Source organism: Xenopus laevis, chromosome 1S (genome assembly GCF_017654675.1).
Source record: "Xenopus laevis strain J_2021 chromosome 1S, Xenopus_laevis_v10.1, whole genome shotgun sequence".
NCBI classification, from domain to species: domain Eukaryota; kingdom Metazoa; phylum Chordata; class Amphibia; order Anura; family Pipidae; genus Xenopus; species Xenopus laevis.
In genome coordinates, this window is record NC_054372.1 from 98056457 (window position 1) to 98082825 (window position 26369).

The following is a 26369-nucleotide window of genomic DNA, read 5'->3' on the forward strand; positions in this document are numbered from 1 at the left end:
ATGTGCCAGTTTCGCTCATGGATGAGCTAGTGCCCCCTGCACTTACCAGGTAACGCAAACTGACACCCACATGGACAGATAAAGAGTCATTAAAGGACCAGTAACATAAAAAAAGATTTAAAAAAAAAAATTAGTTTCCTCATAAGGAGAAAAAACACCAAGACACATTTAACTTACAGATTCTCCGCTTGCGCTCCTCTTCAAAAACTGCACAAACTTTTGTTAAGTACAAACTATTTTTAAAAAAAAAAAAAAAAAATATTTATGTTACTGGTCCTGGTCTTTGACTGTGTCTTGAAACTGCCTGTTAACTGGCTGCTAGTTTTAACTTTCTACTTTGCATACTGTCTATTCACTTCCAAACACTTGAGTAAACACTGTCTACACCAGCCAACACACTTTCTTCTTACACAAAGTTTGTTAGTGCATGGTCAACTTTTCCTTACCTACAGAGCTACAAGCAACTCATTTATGTTCTTCTTTGGCCATATTGAAGCATACCTCCCAACTGTCCCTTTTTCCCTGGACAGTCCTATTTTGACAGCTCAACCCGCAGTCCCGGATTTGTTATTGAAATGTCCCAACTTTCTATTTGATCTCCTGCACTGGACAGCCAGAAAAAGATACAATGTTTCTAACTTAATTGGCACTTGGATACTTTGTAACAATTTAAGATAAGCAAAGAAGCGATTGTAACAATTTAAATAAGCAGGTCTCTCGGGGAAACTGTGACTTGCAGCTTAAAGGGAAATTCATCTTTATTAGCAAAACTGTAAAAACACATAAAAAACACAGAAATGTGTTCAAATGTCATAACCTGCCTAATTTTGTAAAATTGAAATGGTTATTAGGTGGTGTGGCCACAAAAATGGACGTAGTCCAGGGAGCATAACTACTAATCATCCCATATTAGATCCTTCTCCCTATACAGACATTAACCAACAAAAAGACTCTTTCTTCTTTGAAAGCCTGACCCCTCATCACTAACACAGTAAATTTGCACCTCCCTTTCCCAAGACTAGACTGCTCATTCTATCCAAAATGTCCAAGGTATCTTTGTTTGATAGGGATGTCGCGGACTGTTCGCCGGCGAACTTGTTCGCGCGAACATCGGCTGTTCGCGTCCGCCGCAAGTTCGCGAACGTCGCGCGACGTTCGCCATTTTGGGTTCGCCTTACCTGGCGCTTTTTTTTGACCTCTCACCCCAGACCAGCAGATACATGGCAGCCAATCAGGAAGCTCTCCCTCCTGGACCACCCCCACACCTCCTGGACCACTCCCCTTCCATATATAAACTGAAGCCCTGCAGCGTTTTTTCATTCTGCCTGTGTGTGCTTGGAAGAGCTAGTGTAGGGAGAGAGCTGCTAGTGATTTCACTGATTTGAGGGACAGTTGATAGTAAGTTTGCTGGCTAGTAATCTACTTGATACTGCTCTGTATTGAAGGGACAGAAGTCTGCAGGGATTTGAGGGACATTTTAGGGTAGCTTTGCTGGCTAGTAATCTACCTTCTACTGCAGTGCTCTGTATGTAGCTGCCTGCTGTGGGCACTGATCTCTTCTGATCTCATCTGCTGACTGCTGTAATAACCCAATAGTCCTTGTAAGGACTGCTTTTATTTTCTTTTTTGTTGTTTTACTTTGCTACTTTAACAGCCAAGTGCTATTAGTCTAGCAGTGTTGGGGAGTGGGACTGGTGTGCTACTGTGCTGCTCCTAGTAGTTCAGCAGCACCAACCCGAGAATATTTTTTTTTTTTAATATACATATAATTTTTTTTTTTTATTTTACTTATCTTACTGTTCTTTAAGGTGTCCAGTGCTGTTTGCTGTTCTTCATAGTAGTGCACCAATAGTAGTGCACTTGCAGGCATTATTTGCCCAGTGGCCATCTAGCTGTGTGAGCTTGTTCACATTCTGTCTAAATATCAATAATAATACCGTCTCCAGAAACACCACCTGAGTGACGTTTTTCAAGCAGCAATAATATATTCCGTATCCACCACTGCTGTAGTGTATACGTTGACCTTGTAGGCATTATTTGCCCAGTGTGTTCTTCATTTTCAAACCACTGCCACTTAGCTGTGTGAGCTTGTTCACATTCTGTCTAAATATCAATAATAATACCGTCTCCAGAAACACCACCTGAGTGACGTTTTTCAAGCAGCAATAATATATTCCGTATCCACCACTGCTGTAGTGTATACGTTGACCTTGTAGGCATTATTTGCCCAGTGTGTTCTTCATTTTCAAACCACTGCCACTTAGCTGTGTGAGCTTGTTCACATTCTGTCTAAATATCAATAATAATACCGTCTCCAGAAACACCACCTGAGTGACGTTTTTCAAGCAGCAATAATATATTCCGTATCCACCACTGCTGTAGTGTATACGTTGACCTTGTAGGCATTATTTGCCCAGTGTGTTCTTCATTTTCAAACCACTGCCACTTAGCTGTGTGAGCTTGTTCACATTCTGTCTAAATATCAATAATAATACCGTCTCCAGAAACACCACCTGAGTGACGTTTTTCAAGCAGCAATAATATATTCCGTATCCACCACTGCTGTAGTGTATACGTTGACCTTGTAGGCATTATTTGCCCAGTGTGTTCTTCATTTTCAAACCACTGCCACTTAGCTGTGTGAGCTTGTTCACATTCTGTCTAAATATCAATAATAATACCGTCTCCAGAAACACCACCTGAGTGACGTTTTTCAAGCAGCAATAATATATTCCGTATCCACCACTGCTGTAGTGTATACGTTGACCTTGTAGGCATTATTTGCCCAGTGTGTTCTTCATTTTCAAACCACTGCCACTTAGCTGTGTGAGCTTTTTCACATTCTGTCTAAATATCAATAATAATACCGTCTCCAGAAACACCACCTGAGTGACGTTTTTCAAGCAGCAATAATATATTCCGTATCCACCACTGCTGTAGTGTATACGTTGACCTTGTAGGCATTATTTGCCCAGTGTGTTCTTCATTTTCAAACCACTGCCATCTAGCTCTGTGAGCTTGTTCACATTCTGTCTAAATATCAATAATAATACCGTCTCCAGAAACACCACCCGAGTGACGTTTTTCAGGCAGCAATAATATATTCCGTATCCACCACTGCTGTAGTGTATACGTTGACCTTGTAGGCATTATTTGCCCAGTGTGTTCTTCATTTTCAAACCACTGCCACTTAGCTGTGTGAGCTTGTTCACATTCTGTCTAAATATCAATAATAATACCGTCTCCAGAAACACCACCTGAGTGACGTTTTTCAAGCAGCAATAATATATTCCGTATCCACCACTGCTGTAGTGTATACGTTGACCTTGTAGGCATTATTTGCCCAGTGTGTTCTTCATTTTCAAACCACTGCCATCTAGCTCTGTGAGCTTGTTCACATTCTGTCTAAATATCAATAATAATACCGTCTCTAGAAACACCACCCGAGTGACGTTTTTCAAGCAGCAATAATATATTCCGTATCCACCACTGCTGTAGTGTATACGTTGACCTTGTAGGCATTATTTGCCCAGTGTGTTCTTCATTTTCAAACCACTGCCACTTAGCTGTGTGAGCTTGTTCACATTCTGTCTAAATATCAATAATAATACCGTCTCCAGAAACACCACCTGAGTGACGTTTTTCAAGCAGCAATAATATATTCCGTATCCACCACTGCTGTAGTGTATACGTTGACCTTGTAGGCATTATTTGCCCAGTGTGTTCTTCATTTTCAAACCACTGCCATCTAGCTCTGTGAGCTTGTTCACATTCTGTCTAAATATCAATAATAATACCGTCTCCAGAAACACCACCTGAGTTGTTGTTGTTTTTGTTTTAAAAATAATGCCAGGCAAAGGCAGGCCGCCACGCAGAGGCACTAGGGGCCGTGCTGCTATGCTATCCTGTGGCCCTAGGAAATTGCCCAGTTTTAAAAAGGCAATGACCCTGAACTCCCAAAATGCTGAAGAGGTAGTTGACTGGCTTACACAGCACACCCCATCCTCTACCGTTTCTAACTTTACCACAACATCCTCATCCTCCACTGCTATGGGCACCCCACGTAACACTTCCTCCACCACCGGCGCCCCTTCTTCACTGGAGTCAGAGGAGTTATTTTCACATGAGTTTCTTGAACTGAGTGATGCGCAACCATTATTGGCAGAAGAAGATGAAGGAGATGAGGACGTTACACCAGATTTAATTCTGGCAGAGAACACAACAGAGATGGACATAATGAGTGATGACGAGGAGGTCCCCGCTGCTGCTTCCTTCTGTGAGCTGTTAGAAGAAATTGATGCATCTGAGGAGAATGATGATGAGGAGATTGATGTTTTGTGGGTGCCCAGTAGAAGAGAGCAAGAGGAGGATAGTTCAGATGGAGAGACGGAGAGTCAGAGAGGCAGGAGGAGAATAAGACTTAGAAGAAGCAGGGAGGACAGCTCGCAGGGAACAGTAGGGCAACAACATGTATCGGCACCTGTGGTCAGCCGGCCAACGCACCCGCCATTGCCGCCAACGCCGCCGACTTCTACTTTTACCCCCAGATTGCCAGCCTCAAAAAGGTCAGCAGTGTGGGATTTTTTTAATGTGTGTGCCTCTGACAAAAGCGTTGTAATTTGCAATGAGTGCAGTCAGAAACTGAGTCTTGGGAAGCCCAACAGCCACATAGGTACAACTTCTATGCGAAGGCACATGAACGGCAAGCACAAAGCACTTTGGGAGCAACACCTCAAAGGCAACAGGCAAACTAAAAGCCACCCTCCTTCTGGTCCAGCATCTTACTGCTCTACCTCTGCTGTCCTTGACCCGTCTGAACCACCCTCCACTCCGCCTTCCACCTTGACCACCAGTTCCCATTCCCAGTCATCTGCCCCCAGCCAAGTTTCTGTGAGGGCCATGTTTGAGCGTAAGAAGCCAATGTCTGCGAGTCACCCCCTTGCCCGGCGTCTGACAGCTGGCTTGTCTGCACTCTTAGCCCGCCAGCTTTTACCATACCAGCTGGTGGACTCTGAGGCCTTCCGCAAATTTGTAGCAATTGGGACACCGCAGTGGAAGGTACCCAGCCGCAATTTTTTTTCAAGGAATACCACACCTGTACCACCATGTGCAGAGCCAAGTCACCGCATCTCTGTCACTTAGTTGGGCCAAAGGTCCATATGACTACTGACGCATGGTCCTCCAAGCATGGTCAGGGCAGGTATGTCACCTACACTGCCCACTGGGTGAACTTGGTCATGGCTGGGAAGCAGGAAATGTGTGGCTCAACAACGACAGTGGAGTTTGGTGTCACCGCCACGGATTGCACGCGGTTCTGCCACCACCTCTACTCCTCCTTCGCTCTCTACCTCGTCTTCTTCCTCTGCTGCTGGGTCCTCCTCCTCCTCCACACCTGTGCACCCCCAGCTCCCCCTAGGCTATTCGACGTGCCAGGTACGCCGTTGTCATGCTGTCTTGGGGTGACGTGCCTGGAAAGCAAAAACCATACCGGATCTGTACTCCTGTCATCTCTGCAGTCACAGGCCGATCGGTGGCTGACCCACACCAACTGAAGATCGAAAAGTGGTGTGTGACAATGGAAGCAATCTGTTGGCAGCACTGAGACTGGGCAATTTAACACATGTGCCCTGCATGGCACATGTTCTGAATTTAATAGTACAACGTTTTGTCTCAAAGTACCCAGGATTCCAGGACGTTCTCAGGCAGTCCAGGAAGGTGTCGGCCCATTTCAGACGTTCCTATACAGCCATGGCACGCCTTGCTGACATTCAGCAGCGGTACAACATGCCAGTCAGGCGTTTGATTTGCGACAGCCAGACTCGCTGGAATTCAACGCTCCTCATGTTGGAACGTCTGCTGCAACAACAAAGAGCCGTCAACGAATACCTGTTTGAACTGGGTGGTAGGACTGGATCTGCAGAGCTGGGTTTTTTCCCCCGTTACTGGGTGCTTATGCCGCGATGCCTGCAGGCTCATCGCGCCCTTTTGAAGAGGTTACAAAATATGTGAGTGACAGATGAGGCTGTAGACCAGCGTGACGAGGAGCAGGAAGCGCACGATTTTGGTCGGAATCACCAGAACGAACCCAGGCACCTGCTGCAACGCAGGGAGAGGTGTCAGAAGTGGAGTCAGAGGAGGAAGGTGGCTTTGTGGAGGAGGAGGACCAACAGGAGCAGGCTTCCCAGGGGGCTGTGGTGACCTTTTGGGACCCCTGGTCTTGTACGTGGCTGGGGAGGAGACCGTGGATGATGCAGTCTTGATAACGAGGAAGCGGAGATGGATACCTCTGCATCCAACCTTGTGAGAATGGGGTCTTTCATGCTGTCATGCCTGTTGAAGACCCCCGTATCAAGAGGCTTAAGGAGAAGGACCTGTACTGGGTCGCGACTCTACTAGACCCTCGGTACAAGCATAAAGTGGCAGAAATGTTACCAACATACCACAAGTCTGAAAGAGGATGCTGCATTTAACAAACCAGCCTGCAAAACATGTTGTACAATGCTTTTAAGGTGATGTCACTTCAGGAACTCATCAACATTCCAGGGGCAGAGGTGCCAGTAATCCTGCCACGAGCGCACCTGCAAGGACAAAGCACTTTGGCCACTCTGTAACGTCAGACATGCAAATGTTTTTCAGCCCAAGGCAGCGGCAGAACCCTTCGGGATCCACCTCACAGAACGCCTCGACCGGCAGGTAGCGGACTACCTGGCATTAACTGCAGATATCGACACTCTGAGGAGCGATGAACCCCTGGACTACTGGGTGCGCAGGCTTGATCTGTGGCCAGAGCTGTCACAATTTGCCATGAACCTCTTGTCTTGCCCCGCCTCAAGTGTCCTCTCAGAAAGGACCTTCAGTGCAGCAGGAGGGATTGTAACTGAGAAGAGAACTCGCCTAGGTCACAAAAGTGTGGATTACCTGACCTTTATTAAAATGAATGAGGGGTGGATCTCGGAGGGTTACTGCACGCCGGAAGACTTGTTCTGAGTTTCTGATTCTGACTCCCCATGCAGCTGTCCTTCTCTGCACGCCTCATGACTCCACATACAGCTGTCCTTTAGCGTCCTCCTCCCTCCACCACCGTTACAAACTAGGGTGCAAACCCTACTGGTTTAATTTGAATCCAGGTAAATCCTGAGTTTTTCTGGCCTCTGTGCTTCAGTGGCTGCGACCAAAAAAACAGAATATTTTCAGCATTTATATGGCATATTTTTCTGGCCTCTGTGCTTCAGTGGCTGCGACCAAAAAAAACAGAATATTTTCAGCATTTATATGGCATATTTTTTCTGGCCTCTGTGCTTCAGTGGCTGCCGACCAAAAAAAACAGAATATTTTCAGCATTTATATGGCATATTTTTCCTGGCCTCTGTGCTTCAGTGGCTGCGACCAAAAAAACAGAATATTTTCAGCATTTATATGGCATATTTTTTCTGGCCTCTGTGCTTCAGTGGCTGCGACAAAAAAAACAGAATATTTTCAGCATTTATATGGCATATTTTTTCCTGGCCTCTGTGCTTCAGTGGCTGCGACCAAAAAAAATGAATATTTTCAGCATTTATATGGCATATTTTTCTGGCCTCTGTGCTTCAGTGGCTGCGACTAAAAAAAACAGAATATTTTCAGCATTTATATGGCATATTTTTCCTGGCCTCTGTGCTTCAGTGGCTGCGACCAAAAAAATTGAATATTTTCAGCATTTATATGGCATATTTTTTCTGGCCTCTGTGCTTCAGTGGCTGCGACAAAAAAAATGAATATTTTCAGCATTTATATGGCATATTTTTTCTGGCCTCTGTGCTTCAGTGGCTGCGACAAAAAAATGAATATTTTCAGCATTTATATGGCATATTTTTTCTGGCCTCTGTGCTTCAGTGGCTGCGACATTTATATGGCATATTTTTCCTGGCCTCTGTGCTTCAGTGGCTGCGACCAAAAAAACAGAATATTTTCAGCATTTATATGGCATATTTTTCCTGGCCTCTGTGCTTCAGTGGCTGCGACCAAAAAAATTTATATTGTTAGCATTTATATGGCATATTTTTCCTGGCCTCTGTGCTGCAGTGGCTGCGACAAAAAAAAAATTAATATTGTTTGCATTTATATGGCATATTTTTTCTGGCCTCTGTGCTGCAGTGGCTGCCACAAAAAAAAATTTATATTTTCAGCATTTATATGGCATATTGTTTCTGGACTTCTGGTTCAGTGGCTGCGACAAAAAAAACATAATTTTTCAGGAAAGTACACATGCCTAATTTTTCAGGGTTCTGCAACAGTGGCAAAATCGCATCTTTTATGGTCACCGCAGGTGATCAATAAAGTAGACCAAAACTGGGCCCACACTGCAGAATCAGTGTTTTTTGGTTCGCTTCACTGTACATTGAATTACCTCTGCCTGACCGTGCACGTGCGCACAAGCACGGTGACTGCTAAACACACCACTACAGAAATATTGCCACCAACAGGACGAACATCCTGGAGGTGACAAGCAACTAGTAATTAAAAACTATTATTTGCTCACTTGACGGTATCATTCATTAAAGCTCTTTGCGTCTTTTTGCGTTGCAGTAAGCACCGCGTTTCGTCTTTGCGTGTGAACAGGCTGTAACTTTTACACGACTTGATTGGCATGTAGATGCCGGACGTTTTAAAGCATTTTATTACACAGGTTTAGAAATGTAGTGTGATTTCTGCCCTTTACAGCACAAAACGCAGCGCTGTGTCAACAATGGATTTTTTAGAAACATTTTTGCCCTTGATCCCCCTCTGGCATGGCACTGTCCAGGTCGTTGCACCCTTTAAACAACTTTAAAATCATTTTTCTGGCCAGAAATGTCTTTTCTAGCTTTTAAAATTCGCCTTCCCATTGAAGTCTATGGGGTTCGCGACGTTCGCGAACCGTTCGCATTTTTGACGCAAGTTCGCGAATATGTTCGCGAACTTTTTTTCCGACGTTCGCTACATCCCTATTGTTTGACTGGTTTCCTTACCTCAAGATTTTCTTTGCTTTGGCCTTACTATATTGGGTGTTTCCTAGGCAACCACCCTGCACACTGCCTGTATTCATAGGGGACTGAGCAGGTGAAAATATATGTATGATCTGATATTTTAGGGAGCATGTAAACTATTTTCCTTTGCAAGAAAAAAAATAAGTGAAAGGGAAGCTTTCCCTTTCCACTTTGCTCTTTTTCATAGATAACAGCAGAAACATAACCATTAAATTATTACCATATGGTTATTTTTTTGCCCAAAAAGAATGGGGCAGATTTACTAAAGGGCAAGGTGACTAACGTTAGCAAAACTAACGCCAGCGTGACGTCATTTTGTTACTTTGCCGATTTACTAAGGTGATAGGCTGCAAAAGATCGTAAATTTTTTCTGGGGTACCCGGCTTCCCCCCTACATTTCCTAACATATGGCACATAAACTATACACGGGCTCATGTGTAGGGCAATATAACAAACTTTATGTTATATTATTAAGGTTTCCCAGGCTTGTGTAGTGTAATGTATTGGCTGCAACATATACGTCCATTGAAATGAAACTTCACTTCACTTGCTGCAGTAATGCTAGCGCTTCTTCGCCAGTGTTCGGCGCTCTGGACGCAACTTCCGATTTTAGTGAATTAGCAATGTCCTGGCGAATCTACGCCTGGCGAAGTGTTGCGCAAAGCAGTCGCTGGCGAATTATCGGAGGTTAGTGAATTTGCCCCTTAGAGAGAAAGAATGTTGCTATTCATGCATGCAAAAGAATTATACAATATATGGCAAACCTGCTAAGGGAAAGGAAGGCTGTGCCCTACCTGCTTTTGTATGCTGGTTTCATATAGTATGTCACAATATGTTCACAATTCAAACTTTCTATGCAAATATGGAGACAAGGAGTGTATTGCTGAATACCAAAATAATGTACTGTACAAAAATAATGTACTGTACCATACCTGACAATTTAGAGGGTCTGAGAAAGCTCCCATTGCATTATAATTCACTCCACTGAGACCATCTCAACCTACCCTGCTTATATAAACATCACATCACAATACAGGTATAGGATTCATTATTCAGAAACCCGTTATCCAGAAAGCTCTGAATAACATAAAGGCAGTCTCCACATTTTTAAAAATGATTTCCTTTTTCACTGTAATAATAAAACAGTAGCTTGTACTTGATCCAAACTAAGATATAATGAATCCTTATTGGAAGCAGACTATTGGGTTTATTTATTTATAATGCTTACATGGTTTTCTAGTAGACTTAAGACATGAAGATCCAAATTTCAGAAAGACCCATTATCCGGAAAACCCCAGGTCCCGAGCATTCTGAATAACAGGCCCCACACCTGTACTTCCAGGGGTTGAGATCAAAGATTTTGCCTTAGAGCCAACAAAGTGTTTTGATGATCACTACTAATCATGGAAGGTCAGAGGCCATTAGACTGAAAGCAGAAGGCTTACACGTGTTCTGCCCAATAGTTATGTATGGTTGTATAAGGATAAAAGAACATCAACAATTTCCATTCATCTTTAGAGGAAGATGGCAGGCTATGACCACATTTTGATGGATACAATACATTTTTCCTTCACCAACGTATGGTGAGCACATATTTACACTAGGTTGTACTACAAGGAATTCCTGTGATAGAAAGAAGATAATGGCATTGCACTACCCTCAGCTTCCTCTCTTGCTTACACAAGGGCCCACCCCGGTGATTTAAGGTTTAATTCTCCTTTAGAACAGGTACTGGGTATCAATTTTTAGCATGCAGAGAGTTAAATTTCTCAGTAAACACCCATTTGAACAGGACAAACTGTCCTGGATTCAGATGATGTGCAGTTTGTGATAATCAAGAAGATGACACGGAGTGAGAAAGTTGTTTTCTAGTAGGCAATGTTACTGAAAAAAATGATTTCCAGAGAAAATGCTTCTTACGTATACTCCAGCTAGAGAGAAAGAAGAGAGGGGTGTGGAGAGGCAGAGAACAGAGTCTAAGTGGAGAGACAAATATGCAGAGAAAGGGAAGCTGTGGGAAGAGACACAGAGGCAGAGCTTTAGGTTGAGCTCTAATTAACTCTAATTAACAGGGCCTTCTTCGTCTCTTATACCAGAGGATCATGTATAGTTCTGATAGCTGTATGTCACTGGAAAAGGGAATCTTGACTTGTCACTGACATTTTGGTGGGTTTTCAAAATACTTTTGTATGTTTTGTTTCATGTGGATCACCGTTCGCATTTGCCTGAAGTAAAAACACTATAAACTTTATACAATTATAACATCTGAAATGATATATTTCATATACTGTAGTCATGGTGCTTTCAACATACTGTGAACTGTATCCTTCAATATCAGTATGACACATATATAGGGAATAATGTACCCCCTATTGTATATTATATGAAACATGAGAAGTTCCACAGTCATATAAAGGCACAAGGCCAAAGGCAGAATGCTTTTATTCAGGTCATGGAATTTCAAGGTGACTTCTAATATCCGCACACTGATCAATTGCACACATGAAGTGCAATGATATAAAGTGAGACAGTGATTAGAAAATGGTAGTTTAGGGGACATAACAAAACAAATGGTTTCTTTTAGCAATAAATAAATCCTGCAGTGAATAGGTCCCTGTTATGAAGATTAGTTAGCATATACAGGTATGGGACCTGTTATCGAGAATGCTCGGGACCTGGGGTTTTCCGGATAATGGATTTTTCTGTAATTTGGGTCTTCATGCCTTATGTCTACTAGAAATTCATTTAAACATTAAATAAACCCAACAGGCTGGTTTTGCTTCCAATAAGGATTAATTATCTCTTAGTTGGGATCAAGTACAAGCAACTGTTTTATTATTACAGAGAAAAAGGAAATCATTTTTAAAAATGTGGATTGTTTGGATAAAATGGAGTCTATGGGAGACAGCCATTCCTTAATTCGGAGCTTTCTGGATATTGGGTTTCCGGATAAGGGATCCTGTATTTTCTATATCTCCTACCTTCCTCTGGTCTTTCTATGCCCCCTGCAAACACACATAAATAACCAAACATACACACATAGTTGTATATCTTATAAGCAATTGTGCACTCTCTGCACCAATACAACAGCATATTAGAAGGCACCTGAGATTTCATTAAAGGGATACTGTCATGGGAAAAAAACATTTTTTCAAAATGAATCAGTTAATAGTGCTGCTCCAGCAGAATTCTGCACTGAAATCCATTTCTCAAAAGAGCAAACAGATTTTTTTATATTCAATTTTGAGATCTGACATGGGGCTAGACATATTGTCAATTTCCCAGCTGCCCCAAGTCATGTGACTTGTGCTCTGATAAACTTCAATCACTCTTTACTGCTGTACTGCAAGTTGGAGTGATATCACCCCCACCCTTCCCCCCCCAGCAGCCAAACAAAAGAACAATAGGAACTAAGGTAACTAGATAACAGCTCCCTAACACAAGATAACAGCTGCCTTGTAGATCAAAGAACAACACTCAATAGTAAAAACCCATGTCCCACTGAGACACATTCAGTTACATTGAGAAGGAAAAACAGCAGCCTGCCAGAAAGCATTTCTCTCCTAAATTGCAGGCACAAGTCACATGACCTGGGGCAGCTGGGAAATTGACAAAATGTCTAGCCCGATGTCAGATTTCAAAATTGAATATAAAAAAAATATGTTTGTTGTTTTGAGAAATGAATTTCAGTGCAGAATTCTGCTGGAGTAGCACTATTAACTGATGCGTTTTGAAAAAAACATGTTTTCCGATGACATGATCCTTTAAAGCTATAGGCACATCAGCTGTAGCTTTGTGTCTTAATATGGTCACAGAAAGCTTTATTTAATATTTGGGGGGTTACCGCACTGCTTACTCTGATTAGGTAAATTGACAAAGAATGTTCACCACCCTAAATGTTGCCAACAGTTACAAGGATCCCCATTATTCTAAAGGCTATAGGTAGATGTTCCTTTCTTCTGTGATCTGTTCAGTTCTGTTTTGCATTCAGAGGCCTTTACATTTCCCAGCCCTGTTTTACAGGGGAGCTTTCACAAAATGTTTACCTATATTGTTAATTAAAATGCATTTTTAATCATTTCTTTAACTGCATAATCTATACAAGAAGAAATCCGCTCAGTAACCTGTCAATGCTATATGCTGCTTCCTGCAGACATCGATGGGAGTTTGCACATAGAAGCTGTCAGGCTTGGTTCTCTCTTCCTGCATTGTAGGCCATAGTGTTGTTCTATTGATTTTTCAATACATGTTTTATGTCCCTTCCAGTCTCTGTAGTTGGACAGGCCCTGGTCTTAGTTGCAAGAACTGCAGATAATATATTACAGCCAGAGGGAGAACTGACTTGGTATAATTAATGGGGCTTCTGGTAATAGGATTTCCCAGCCTTGAGGAACCTTTTTACATAAGATATTGGCTGGAGAGTTATGATTTATAGGGGTCTTATCCCAGTGAGCTTTTAAAGGAGGGTTTATGGAATCAGGATATTTATCAGAGATGGGACGGAGAGAGGGAGGAAAGGGCAACCAAACAGAGAGTGAAGAGGCACAGGTTTGAGCATTTACTATACAGATGATGCAGGAAAAAGGATCAGGACACATATATGGGCAAAGAAAACAGGGATGTATAAGGGTGTGTAAAATAAAGTTAATACTGAGACACAGATCAATCACAATTAAACCAAAGTTTGTACAAATTATGAGGATGCTGTAAAAACTCAGGTGTTCTGGCTCCTCCCTGTGGCTCAACAGAGCATTTCACCAAGCAAAGCCAGCAAATTTCCTCTATGCTTAGAAACTTTTCTTTTCTAGTTGTCTAACTTATTTATTTATGTTTGTTAACCCCAAAATATACGGTATGTCAACCTCGAAATCCTATGTATTTCTGAGAGAGAGAAGGTGTGGAAAAATGGGGCCTCAGGCTCCCAGCCCCAAAGCACTACCCCGATTTTATCTTTATCCATCTCTGGCAGAGTTGGTTTTCTAATGTTAATACAAAGACAGAAAGGGAATAATTTGATTTTATTGGAGTTTTCAATTCATATTCAGCTGGGATTTGAAGTGTTTTAGCTGAGAAATGCTGATCGAACTGCCTCCACACACTACCATCACAATGGGGTCAAGGGGTGTCTTCAAGATTCCCTCCTGCTGCAGGCGTTGGATATGTCCTGAATAGACAGCAGCAAGGGCAGCTCCACATGCAGGCTCCACAAAAATTAACTCATCATCTGGGAAAAAGGATTGAACATGAAGTAAGGGGATGTAAATCAGAACCTGGTAGATGTAAGACATTAGGAATGAGGGGGACACAATGAAGGAAATAATAAAGCCTTTACCAGAGGGGTATTGGGAAGTTACAGCAATATTGTTAATTGGGAATGAAGCAATTTGTTGTAGATTCAGGTAGAAAATGATGTAACCAAATGGCTGCTGATAAAATATCAAATGCTGTATAGCCATAGGTCTACATTTAAAAAGGTAAATACTATGTTGAAAGTAGGGGTGCACCGAATCCGGGATTCAGACAGGATTAGGCCTTTTTTTTAGCAGGATTCGTCTTAATCCTTCTGCCCGGCCGAACCGAATCTGAATCCTAATTTGCATATGCAAATTAAGGGCAGAGAGGGACATCGCCTGACTTTTTGCCACAGAATAAGGAAGTAAAAAATGTTTTCTCGTTCCCACCTCTAATTTGCATATGCAAATTAGTATTTGGTTTGGAATTCGGCCGAATCTTTCGCGATGGATTCAGGTGTTTGGCCGAATCCAAAATAGCGGATTCGGTGCATCCCTATTCTTATATTCTACAGAGCTCTTTTTCACAAAATGATGCTGTATGACTTAATGAAAAATGGGACCTAAAAAGAAAATGTAAGAATACAAAAGAAAAAAGAGTGAAGAATGCTTTTCGAAACCCCATAGAAAAAGAGCATCTGCCCTTTATACACACCCAAAAACATTTCCACAGCCCGTATGGCTTCTCTGTCATCAACAGTAATGGAAATAACGTTGTGCTCCCTTGTACACTCAAAGGCTCTGTCACATACTGTCTTGGCACCGAGACACTTGGCAACACTAAAAGAGACAGACACACACATTTACACACTGACAGGTCATTGTATTACAGATATCAGTAAGAAAAGACTTGTCATTCTAGGCCAGGGCCTATTCTTATGATGTGTTACTGTAAGTAAGCTGTTGTTCTCCGTGGGTGGCACAGTGCTGGGATAATCGTGTAAAAAAGGTATTGTAATATATATGTATATATACATAATATGTACAGAACTCTCTAATGTGTAAATAGATGACAAAAGGAGAAAATGTTTGCATGGCATGAATCGTACCTGGTAATATCTGGAAGGCTGATGGGTTTTCCTGCTTCAAGAGCTGCATTCAAACAGTGGGCCCCTTTAGTCTCCATTGCAATTATGGGAATATCAGACCAGCCCACCTTCTTCAGCCCTTCAGCTAGCCCAGCCAGGAGCCCACCACCCCCTACAGAAACAACCAGTGCCCCTGGCTTCTGAGAACCCAAAGAGGCCTTTAGTTCACACACAAGGCTGGAGTGGCCTTCCCTGAAAAAAAAAATTTCACAAGTCAAGGTGACTGTAATTTTTAAGAATAAGCCATCAACTATGGCAGCAGTAAGAGATAACAATTGGTTTCAAATATTCAGAGACGCTGGTTATAGTTTCCAAGCTTAAACCTCTTGCCTGGCAACAAGGGTTTACTGCTATTAGTAACAATAAGTACAGTATATTATAAGAAATACAATTCACATAAATTTAAAGTATAATTACAATACATCATATCTGCTCATTAGAGAGACATGTAGGGCATCAAACAAATCTTTACCCTGTTTTTCTGTGACATCATTCAGCCCAGTTACAGGCTGGAGAGCCATCAGCTTGACTTTGGAGCCAAATGTACAGGGTTTCCCCACAGAGCTTAAAGAGGAAAATCCCTTCTGCAGCAGCCAGAGAGAATCAGATCTGTGGAGAGTGACACGGCTGCTGGACAGGGTGAGGACAGGTCTTGCCCGTGTACCTGCCATGTGGGAGCAGCTACTACTTTCAAAAGGAAAGGTACCTTGGAGCAGGTAGCGCTAACTGGGGACATAAGAGCTCTTGGGGAAGGGACATTGATCTGACCGGAGTGATTTTGCATTTATCCATCCGATGTGGGACTGTGGCATTGAGAGACTGTGTCAGGTGTTGATAGTCCACACAGGTTCCGCAGAGTTAAAGCTATATTGTGTGATTTGCGTTTACAGTTACTAAATACAGTTTAGATAAAGTCTATATTGTTTTATTGCAAGCTGTGAGTGTTTTATTTTTCCTATTGGAAATCCCCCCCCCCAGGCCGGGCACTTCTCCCCCTGCGCATGCACTCAAATGTGAGCATATGCATGCAAACAAGCGGTGGAGTGGTGGACATACCGGTACATAAAAAAGCATGGATTTTTAAACATTTTTTAGACATCCGGTCAATTGATATTGATACAGATACTGATGGGGGAAGCCTGTCGGAGAGACCCATACTTAAGGGGTTATTTACTAAGCTCCAGTAAGGCTTTTTGGGGCAAAGCTCACATTTTTCAGGGTTTTATTTAAAACTCGAATTTTAAGGGATTTATTAAAGCCCGATGCTGCAAAAATTCAGAATCTAAAAATCCGTCATCTCAGACCTGCTTAGGTTGCATATAAGTCAATGGGAAAGGTCACTATCATATTTGGAAGTTTCTGTGGTCTCTGCTAGAATTAGCCCGAAATTGGACTATTTGTGGGTTTTTGGGCAAAAATCCAAAAAATTCTGTCTTTTCTGGAAAAAGCCGGAAAAAACGTGCGTTTTGGGAAAAACTCCGGAAAAATCATATAATTCGGATTTTCACTCAATTTTATCGAGTTTTCCTACGATCTGATTAAATCGATCTTTTTTTAATAATAAATAAGGCCAAATCATGGATTCTAGTTTGGTCAAACTTTTTGGATTTAAAAATTGAAATTAAATAACCCCCTAAATCTGTCAGCAGCTTAAATATCTGCCTGTGTACTGGAAGCTATAAGCAGGTTATACAGTATATAGACAGAAATGGTTTAGCTTGATGGACTTGTGTCTTTTTTTAACCTAACTTACTATGTTACATTTGTTGAATCCATTTACAGTACCGGTATATATCCAGGGAAAGACTGGACTGCCTTTTTGGTACTGTATTTCACCAATTTTACAGCTGGTTTAAGCTGGTTTATGATTTTCCGTCCTATAGATCAGTATTATTGATGAAATATGGATTGTGCCTCTTTTACTCCAATACTGTAATCAGTCATATATTTGGCTAATGATAATATTCAAGTAGTGTGTGTGAATGTGATAGGGACCTTAGTTTGTTTGTTTTATCAGGGCAACAAATTAATTTTTTTTGTTAAGATTTTAAAAACACACATCTGTTTACAATAATTTACTCTGTAACTAGAGCTTTGAGTGCGAGGGAGTTAGCTCCATGTGCATTCCAGCATATAAGAAAATTGGACAAAAGCTTCTCAAACACAACATGAAATGGTCAGGCAATCCTGCTAACTTCAACCTAACGACAGAAATAGCAATTTAAGAGGTTTTGTTTGGGCAGAACCCATACATAGCTGATATACTAGTGGTTAGATGTACTGTATCTTGATATTGGGATTGAGGTTCTCACCTCAGTACAAGGCAGGATAGCAGACACCATGTACCCCTCTGTAGTTGCTTCAAGGCTGAAGGTTTTTTATGGAAAATGCCACCAGGGCCCAGAGTACTGAAAACAGGTGAAGATCACAGGCACATTTGGGTTAAATGGTTACCCATAAGCTGACATAGTAGAAGGCAGATGTATCTTGGTATTGGGACTGCACTTGTTTGAGACACAAAGCACTAAGCTGCTCCTATCAACTAAGTATTATCTCCACGAATCATTTCACCTTAATTGCAGGCTCTTTGAGGTCTGTTTTCATACATTTTATGAGTCACTTTATACGCTAATGTTTTGCTAAATGACATGTATAAAATTCACCAAACTGTTTATATTCTAGGTTTTGATAAAATGTTTTATTTAATGTCTGTAATTACACTTGACACAATAAATGTTTTGTTGTAGGCTATATTTTAATCTGCGCATTAATCTGTTAATAGCTGAATTCCCTAGCTACTGTGACAACAAGGCATTTTTGTAATTAGTATAACTAAAACTTACCCAACAAAGAAATCTTTTTTGAGCTGGATGGTCTGCTTTATATGCATAAACTGAGGGGCAAAGTGCAAAAGACAAGGGCAAAACACCCTGTTTTATCTGTACTTTCAACCTTATGCTGTTTTCTGTAGGAACCAATAGCAAAATGGACAAGTTACAGAGCGGGGATTGCACCTGCAATTTATTCAAGCTCAAGTGTTCTGTGTACGGGTGCTAATAGGCCCTGGCATTTCAAGTATACAGAGGGCCAAATAGCCCCCCCCCCACCACCCTCACGAAATAGTGAATGTCTATTGCCTCTTACAGCAGCCCCTCTGGCACTGCCAGAACCCACAGATTAAGTAATTTTGCACCATTTAGTACTTCAGTGCTTGTAGCTATAGTAAATAAACCCTATATAATTAAAATATGCATTGGTCATTATCTTGGCTCACTAATCTAGAGCCCATTGTCCCTCATCAGTTTCATGCCCTGGTTCCCTAATATTTATAATATTAGAGCCTTCCACATGGAAAATGAGCTGAAGTACTAATAGACATTGGCTACAACTGCTGTTAGGTTTTATATCCATACATTCCCTATCACAGCAAAACCAACTGAAAAATGAGACACTGGGTATGGGCTGGGCCCCCTTCAGATGCAGATTTTGCACAACAGTCCCCCATCTCACCTCTGATAGCAGCCCTGGTAATATAAAATTATATTTGGGTTGTTTGATTATTTCATATAGGATGAAGGATCCGCACACACTATATTATTCTGCAGTTGGGGAAGTGTCCCTTTCTTTATTTTATAACACCACCAGTATCACTGGTGGTGTTATAAAATAAAGAAAGGGGCACTTCCCCAACTACAGAATAATAGAGTGTGTGCGGATCCTTGAACAAGAATTGCTGTTGTTGTGGGACCTGCCCGGGTCTGCGGATGACCAGCACCACCATTGCAGTGAGTTGATATACAGGAGTTGCGGTGGATTGTTAACATATAGGATGAAAAGACAGTTCTCCAGTAAATCCACTCAAATATATACCCATGCCCAGTTCACTTGTACAGGTCTTGGAAAATGTTGTAAAGAAATGTGTTATCACCATTTTAGAAATCTTACCTTAATTCTGACCACACTCAGTAAGAGTTAGTTAAGGATATGGCTTATTATTCAGTGGGACAGTTAGATATAAGTACAATATGACTCCACAAACAGAGACCCAATTGCACTAACCCAATGGATAGGTTCAAGGGCTGATCTGAAGGGTTACTTAGTAGAAGTGCATTGAGCACCTACTTGTGATGTAATAACTCACCGATCAACCCATTACCAAGCCCCACTAGTAGCAAAGCTTCTGGAAAATATATCAAGTTATGAGCTAAAAAAAAAAAAAAAATATATACCATCTGATTAAAATAAGAGATATGCATTTTTGGAGATGCTCACATGCTGGTTGGCCCTGGGCAAATGCCTATTTTGCCCTTTTGTTAATGCAACAGTCATGTCCCTATGCAATCTGTGAACTAAAGTGCCTGTTTGTCACTTTTGGACATTTTTGCTTGCAGTGTACAGTATTTATTGTTATGCTGAAAATTGGATTAGTCTCAAATCCAGTAAGATATATAAGGAACACGATCAAACTATTTATTTTACTATATATTTATTTTTTAATTATTTTACTTTTAGCTTTTGGTATAAGACTGTTCAGCTTCAAACATAGGTTTGGTAGTAGAGCCTAGCTGTTAATTCATTTGTACACCCGATGTCTAGGGTTGCCACCTGGCCAATATTTCACCAGCTGACCAGTAAAAATGATGCTTGATGCCAATGTTATGAATAGGGAAAAATTGTTAAAATATAAGATGGCAGTGTTTTTTGTTCCAGAGAAGGTGGTCCTACAGATGCCCTCCTGGTATGCCTGATACTAGACGTAACTGTTAGTAGCTCTAGCTTTATATGTTTATTTGTCATGTCACACTGTTAACAGTGTATGTGTACAATTCTGTGCATTTAGATTAGGGATGCACCGAATAAACTATTTGGAATTCGGCAGAATCCCCGAATCCTTGGTGAAAGATTCGGCAGAATACCGAACCGAAACCTAATTTTTATATGCAAATTAGGGTCAGGAAAGGGAAAAAGTTGGAAAAACTCTTGTTTTGTGACGAAAAGTCACGTAATTTCCCTACCCACCCCTAATTTATATATGCAAATTATGAATCAGTTTGGCCAGGCACAAGAATTCGGGCAAATCTGAAACCTGCTGAAAAAGGCTGAATCATGGCCGAATCCAGAACCGAATCCTGGATTTAGTGCATCCCTAATTTAGATGAAAAGCTCTTGTGTGCAGATGCTGTGGCTTCATTTGCTCGCTGAGTGGAGTAAAGTGTTAATCGACCAAAGTCCCAAGTGGCCAGATGTTGCAGTTCCAGGGATTACTGGGGTCAGGGGTACTTTATTGCTGGACTGTGAAGGAGTAACGTGCACACAGCAGTTACTGTACTATATTGCTGGTGTGTCTAAATGTTACACCCACTCAGGTTCCTTCCCAGGCACAGGCCCGGATTTGTGGCAAGGCCACATAGGCCCAGGCCTAGGACGGCACCAGCGTGTGGTAGTGCGGGCGGGCGCTAGGACCGCGCGGAGCGCACAACCTAGGGGTGCCCGCCCAGCTAATCCGGCGCTGCCCAGGCAGCTATCAGTATATTGCCCTACAGCCACTGGGACTGCTGCCTTTTGTTATGTGAATAATGCCAGAAAGCAATTAGGGGTCGTAAGTGAGGGATAGTGTGTATAGTAACCCAAAATGGTGTCGCAAGAATGGGGCTGGAACTGTCAGATAGTTTGGCTGGTGAGACAAAGTAACACTTATTAACAAGGCCATAAAAGTTGTATCCCACACAGTGTTTCTGTTATACAAATCAATTTCTACTTAAAGGAGTTGTTTGAGATAACTGGAATGGACTGGAATTTGAATAGGATAGGGTCTGAATAGAATGCGAGAAGTAATAAAAATACATTTGTAGCCTTACTGAGCATTTGATTTTTGGATGGGATCAGTGACCCCTATTTGAATGCTGGAAAAAGTCAGAAGAAAAAGGCAAATAACTAAAATGCTATAAATAATAAATATCAATTGAAACATTGCTTAGAATTGGCCATTATATAACATACTAAAAGTTAACTTAAAGCTAACCCCCCCTTTAAAGCATGCTCTCCTTGTTTAGAAAAAACTCTTGTATCCCCATGTTTCAGAGATTCCTTGATCATATATATCCGAGTCACTAGCCAAGATGGCACTGTTTTCAACTGCCCACTAGATGCCAGTTCCCTCTAATCTGCGGAAAACATTATAGATATCACAGCAGCCAATGTGGCAGCTTCCAAAAAGGCACATTCAGGAATCAATAAAATGCACCCTACAAAGTTGAATTGTTTGCCATGAGTTATTGCGATTTTGCCCACTTTTAATAAATGAGCCTCACTGACATGTTCTGTGACCATGTAAAGGCAAAAGGCTGCAGGCCGACTCATACAGGTCAGGGAACAATGAGCAACTCAAATGTTTTATAATATTAAAGAAATCCCCTGTACTGCAAATGATAAAGATACTATAAGTCTGGGAGTTCTGGGCTTTGCTTTTGGAGAAGGCAATCATGTTCTATGCACAGAGGTCTTCCTGTGTAAAATGACAAGTACAAGAGAAGCCACTCCATCTCTTACATGACACTTATACTGGAGCTCCCAATAGTGACGGGCACCTCGTACCAGTCTCATCCCAGAAACACAGTAGGAATCAGGGGTAGCCAACCAAAGCTTCTGTTGTGTGTGGGTAGCCAATCACAGCTCCCCTGCCTTCACACAGGGAAAGATATGCTGCAGTCAACTGACAGGTCAACCTAACTGCTGTTTGCTGTGCAAAGTGCTGGCAGCCTTGGATTCCCCTATTCAGCCATGGAAAGCAGCCAGCAGAAGGTACAGATGTTGGTTGGCTGGCTCAAGTTAGATTTGGGGGAATTATTTATGAAAGCAGTAAGAAATGCACATTTTTAAAGCACATTCCTTTAGAGGTGTATATGTAATGGCATGTTGGTGTACTTGACACTACAGGTCCCCTTTAAAACCAATAGTTTGCACTCAGCTACATGGCAAATACCTACGTAATGAGAGCTATCATGTCAAGTTAGGGGAACTTTAGGCAGTTAGTTAGTCGTACCATTTTCTGTATCTCACAAAACACTTTAATAAAAGAAATAGTGGATACTGACAAACACAAGCTATGGGTTTGCACTGGACATAGGCACCTAACGGTTTTCGCCGGCCCAACCAATCAGAGTGTGTGCTGGCCCAGCCAATCAGAGCGCAGCAGAGGTGACTTAGGAGTAACAGACGCTTAGTACCAACAGTCTTAAGAGACAGTTGGAGAGGAGTGAGAGAGAGAGTGAGAGAGAGAGATAGCGAAAAAGAGAGAGATTGTGAGCATGGAGATTTCAAAAGCGAGGAAGCGAAGACGACAGATCAACGAAGAAGAACAACTTTCCCCTGGGTGCTGCCATGATCCCAAAAGGGTGAGGCACCAGGGTGATCAACGAGGGACGTGCCACCCTTCAGCTGGGGACCCAGCACTTCAAAATGAGCCTTGGAACACCTTAGCTCACATAGGCATTGGCCTAGAGACCTTCAAGGAGTATGGGGAAGACGCCTACATGTACAACAAAAGCCTTGAAGAGAGATTTATGGCTTTGAACTTTCTACAAAGTCAGCCAGAAATCACTTTGGCGTCATGGTATGAGTTCACCAGCCTGCTTGTCTTCATACACAGACGCCTGAAGTTGGACTTTAGGTCTCTGTGCTTGACTGTCAACCTTCTGGAGCGGTTTCTTGCCCGCACTGCTCCCATCAAGACCACCGACCTGAACAGAGTAGGAGCCACTTGCTTCAATATAGCCTACAAGTTAGTGGACAAACGGCAATTCAGCCTATGGAATTGCCTAAAACTCTTTGATGCCACCATTACAAAGAAGGAAATGAACCAACTGGAGCGAATCATCATTTGCAGATTGCTTTTTGAACTGTCAGCACCGACCATCGATGACTTCTTGGAGCATTTCACCCTCCGGAGAGTAGCCAGCCAGAAGCCTGTAGCTGCCCAGCAGACAAAGGAAGCCATTGCCCTGACTGCTGCTAGAGGCATCGCCGCACTGAGCCTGACCCACCATCATGAGTTTTATACTTATGCACCCTCCATGATGGCTCTGTGCTGCCTGAAAGTAGCCATAAAATTCTACCCTTCAGGCAAACCCATCAACGTGGATCCCGCTGAATACCCAGATCACGTAATGGAAGAGTGTGTCGGGAAGATCATCGCTCTGGTATCATCCAGGCAGAGCTTTTTACACATGCTGCTTCCAGCAGTGTTTCCAAGAAGAACAGCAGAGGAGACAGAGACAAGCGCCTCCCAGAAAGAACCCGAAGGTGGTGAGGCAGAAACATCCAGGCAGGAACAGGGTTCTGACCCCTTGGAAATGGCCCAGGGATCTGGCCTTTCCATCTATCATCAAGGGGTAGGTTTGCAAAACATGCACCCATACATTCCCACATATCCATACTACCACCCTCACATGCACCCATACATTCCTACATATCCTTACAACCACCCTTACAGGCACCCATACATTCCTACATATCCATACAACCACCCTTACAGGCACCCATACATTCCTACATATCCATACAACCACCCTTACAGGCACCCATACATTCCTACATATCCATACAACCACCCTTACAGGCACCCATACATTCCTTCATATCCATACAATCACCCTTACAGGCACCCATACATTCTTACATATCCATACAACCACCCTCACAGGCACCCATACATTCCTACATATCCATCCAACCACCCTTACAGGCACCCATACATTCCTACATAATTATACAACCACCCTTACAGTCACCCATACATTCCTACATTTCCAAACTGGTAGCCATACATGCACCACATAGACACACATCCCCTTACTGACATACAGTCATACATGTATTTTGGTAAAGCTGAATAGGGCATTTTGATCCTGGGAGTAATTCCGATTGCCGTTAAGGAGTCAGGAAGGAATTTTTTCCTCTAGTGAGGTTTTTTGCCTTCCTTTGGATCAAACAGCCCTTTGTGGGTTCTGTTGGGACACTTATTACTGAAATACAATAAAGCTGTGACCATCACAGATTCACCTCAGAACAGTTGTCCGTGTCTTTATTTAAGGATTGGGTACTGTTGGATAAAGCTTTTTCCCTGTGTTAAGGCAGAGCTGTGACTGGTGCTTATATCCTACTGTGTTGATTAATAAAAGAAAATAAAAAGGTCAGGACAGGCAGTTGCTCAGAGGTCCCAAACAAAGGAACTCAAGGAAACGAGGGCCACCATTTTATTGCATTTATTGCACCGCACAATAACATGCTGCTGATCAGCAGTCTATTGCGGGAAAACCTGTACAGGTATGGGACCTGTTATCCAGAATGCTCTGGACCTGGGGTTTTCGGGATAAGAGATCTTACCATAATAATTCTACTAGAAAATTGTGTAAACTGTAAATAAAACCAATAGGCTGGTTTTGCTTCCAATAAGGATTAATTATATCTTAGTTTGGATCAACTACAAGGTACTGTTTTATTATTACAGAGAAAAAGGAAATTGTTTTTAATAATTAGAATTATTTGATTTAAATGTTAGTCTATGTGAGATAGACATCCAATAATTCGGAGCTTTCTGCATAATGGGTTTCCAGACAACGGATCCTATACCTGTATTCTTATTTGCTGTACCACATCGAACTCTCTTAGCTGATAGATACTCCCCTGCCCATACCCTTAGGTTGTAGCACAACACCCAGCAAGGTTATATGTGTTTTAGGTAAAACCCTGCAAGCTATTCATATTCATATTCCTATTCAGATTCCAGTCTCTTATCCATGCTGCATGGTTGCTAGGGTAATTTGGACCCAAGCAACGAGATTGCTGAAATTGCAGACTGGAGAGCTAAATAACACAAACCTATAAAAATGAAAACCAATTAAAAAGTTGTTTCGGAATATCACCCTCTACATCACTAAAACTTACTTTAGACAACCCCTATAATGATCTATTGTAAGCAACTTTTCAATTGGTTTTCAATTAATTTTTCACTGGTTTTTGAATCATTAGCCATCTTATTCTGCTTCTTTCAAGCCTGCAACTAAAATACTCCCTGATTGCCAGGGGTCACTGACAGCAGCAGCCAAAAAACAATCTGTGGTTGTCGTTATTGGTACTTTTTATTGCGTATATTACAATTCAGTCCCTGGCCCTGTATGGGGAGTGGACACACAAATGTAAGTAAGAAACCCCAGCACCCCAACAATAACTAAATAGACAGCACAATAAAGCATAGAACTATAGCAGGAACATCACCAGGCTCACCTTGTTGGGTCGATTATTCTCTGCAAGAACCGGCTTCCCCAGTTTTGAGAGTTTGGAAGTCACTGGCCGAGATGGGTGAAGGGACGGCATCATGGTGAAGGATACGGCTGGAACAAGCAATGACATGGAGATGAAATAAAATTACAGTAATGTCAAGGTGGGGGAAGCAATACTGTATAAAGGCAACACTGCGCCACCTGTCACTCTTTAGCTGTTCAAAAAAGGAACTTGAAACATTCGCCCTTCCATATTTATCAATGCTTCTTCAACGATTGCTGAAGGCGGCCAGATGGCCATCACTGATATAATGTTAGGGTTAATGGTACACATTGCATTGGAGAGAACACCAGTCGGTCCTTATAGCCCCATGGCCAGTAGTACTGAGACACAAGTGTGGCTTCTGACACGAAACTGTGCACGATGCAAAAATCTGCACAAAAGCCAGTATTATTTTATATTTTAGCACAAACATTTTAAAAAGACAAAACTTTAATAAATTCAGCTCTTGATAAACCTTGTTTTCTCTCTAGAAAGTTAAGACCTTTAAAGGAGAATTCAGCCCTAAAGTTAAAAAAAGCTACTCTACATAGGCCCCCGCTCCCTCCTCCCCCCAGTGTTACCCAGGGCAAATGGCTCTAACGTTTTCATAACCCCTCGGTGCAGATTCAGGCATCAGAGTTCATGGGCGCCATCTTCAGCCG

The 26369-nt window shown here is 42.1% G+C and overlaps 2 protein-coding genes across 2 annotated transcripts; one reads left to right on the forward strand and one right to left on the reverse strand.

Annotated features, from left to right (window-relative positions):
- Positions 1-14004: 14004 nt before the first annotated feature.
- On the reverse strand, positions 14005-15955 carry LOC121399390 (serine dehydratase-like). Its single transcript, XM_041579973.1, has 3 exons — positions 15346-15955; positions 14952-15076; positions 14005-14229 (listed from the first exon to the last, which is right to left on the reverse strand). Exons 1-3 carry the CDS (start codon positions 15420-15422, stop codon positions 14036-14038), a joined length of 396 nt encoding a protein of 131 aa, XP_041435907.1. The 5' UTR covers positions 15423-15955; the 3' UTR covers positions 14005-14035.
- A 5761-nt stretch (positions 15956-21716) lies between these two features.
- Positions 21717-23939, forward strand: LOC121399388 (cyclin-O protein B-like; the record flags this gene model as incomplete). Its single annotated transcript, XM_041579970.1, has 1 exon — positions 21717-23939. A coding segment is annotated over exon 1 (1248 nt), but the record flags the coding sequence as incomplete, so codon positions are not given.
- Between the last annotated feature and the right edge of the window lie 2430 nt (positions 23940-26369).

Bases quoted from the DNA above. Each gene is read 5' to 3' on its own strand.
- LOC121399390 (XM_041579973.1), bottom strand. From the start codon at position 15,422: ATGGAGACTAAAGGGGCCCACTGTTTGAATGCAGCTCTTGAAGCAGGA. The intron at 15,077-15,345 runs GTACGATTCATG...TGTCTCTTTTAG, and splicing joins AGCCTTCCAGATATTACCAG to TGTTGCCAAGTGTCTCGGTG. The intron at 14,230-14,951 runs GTGTGTATAAAG...CCTTTTTCCCAG, and splicing joins GGCTGTGGAAATGTTTTTGG to ATGATGAGTTAATTTTTGTG.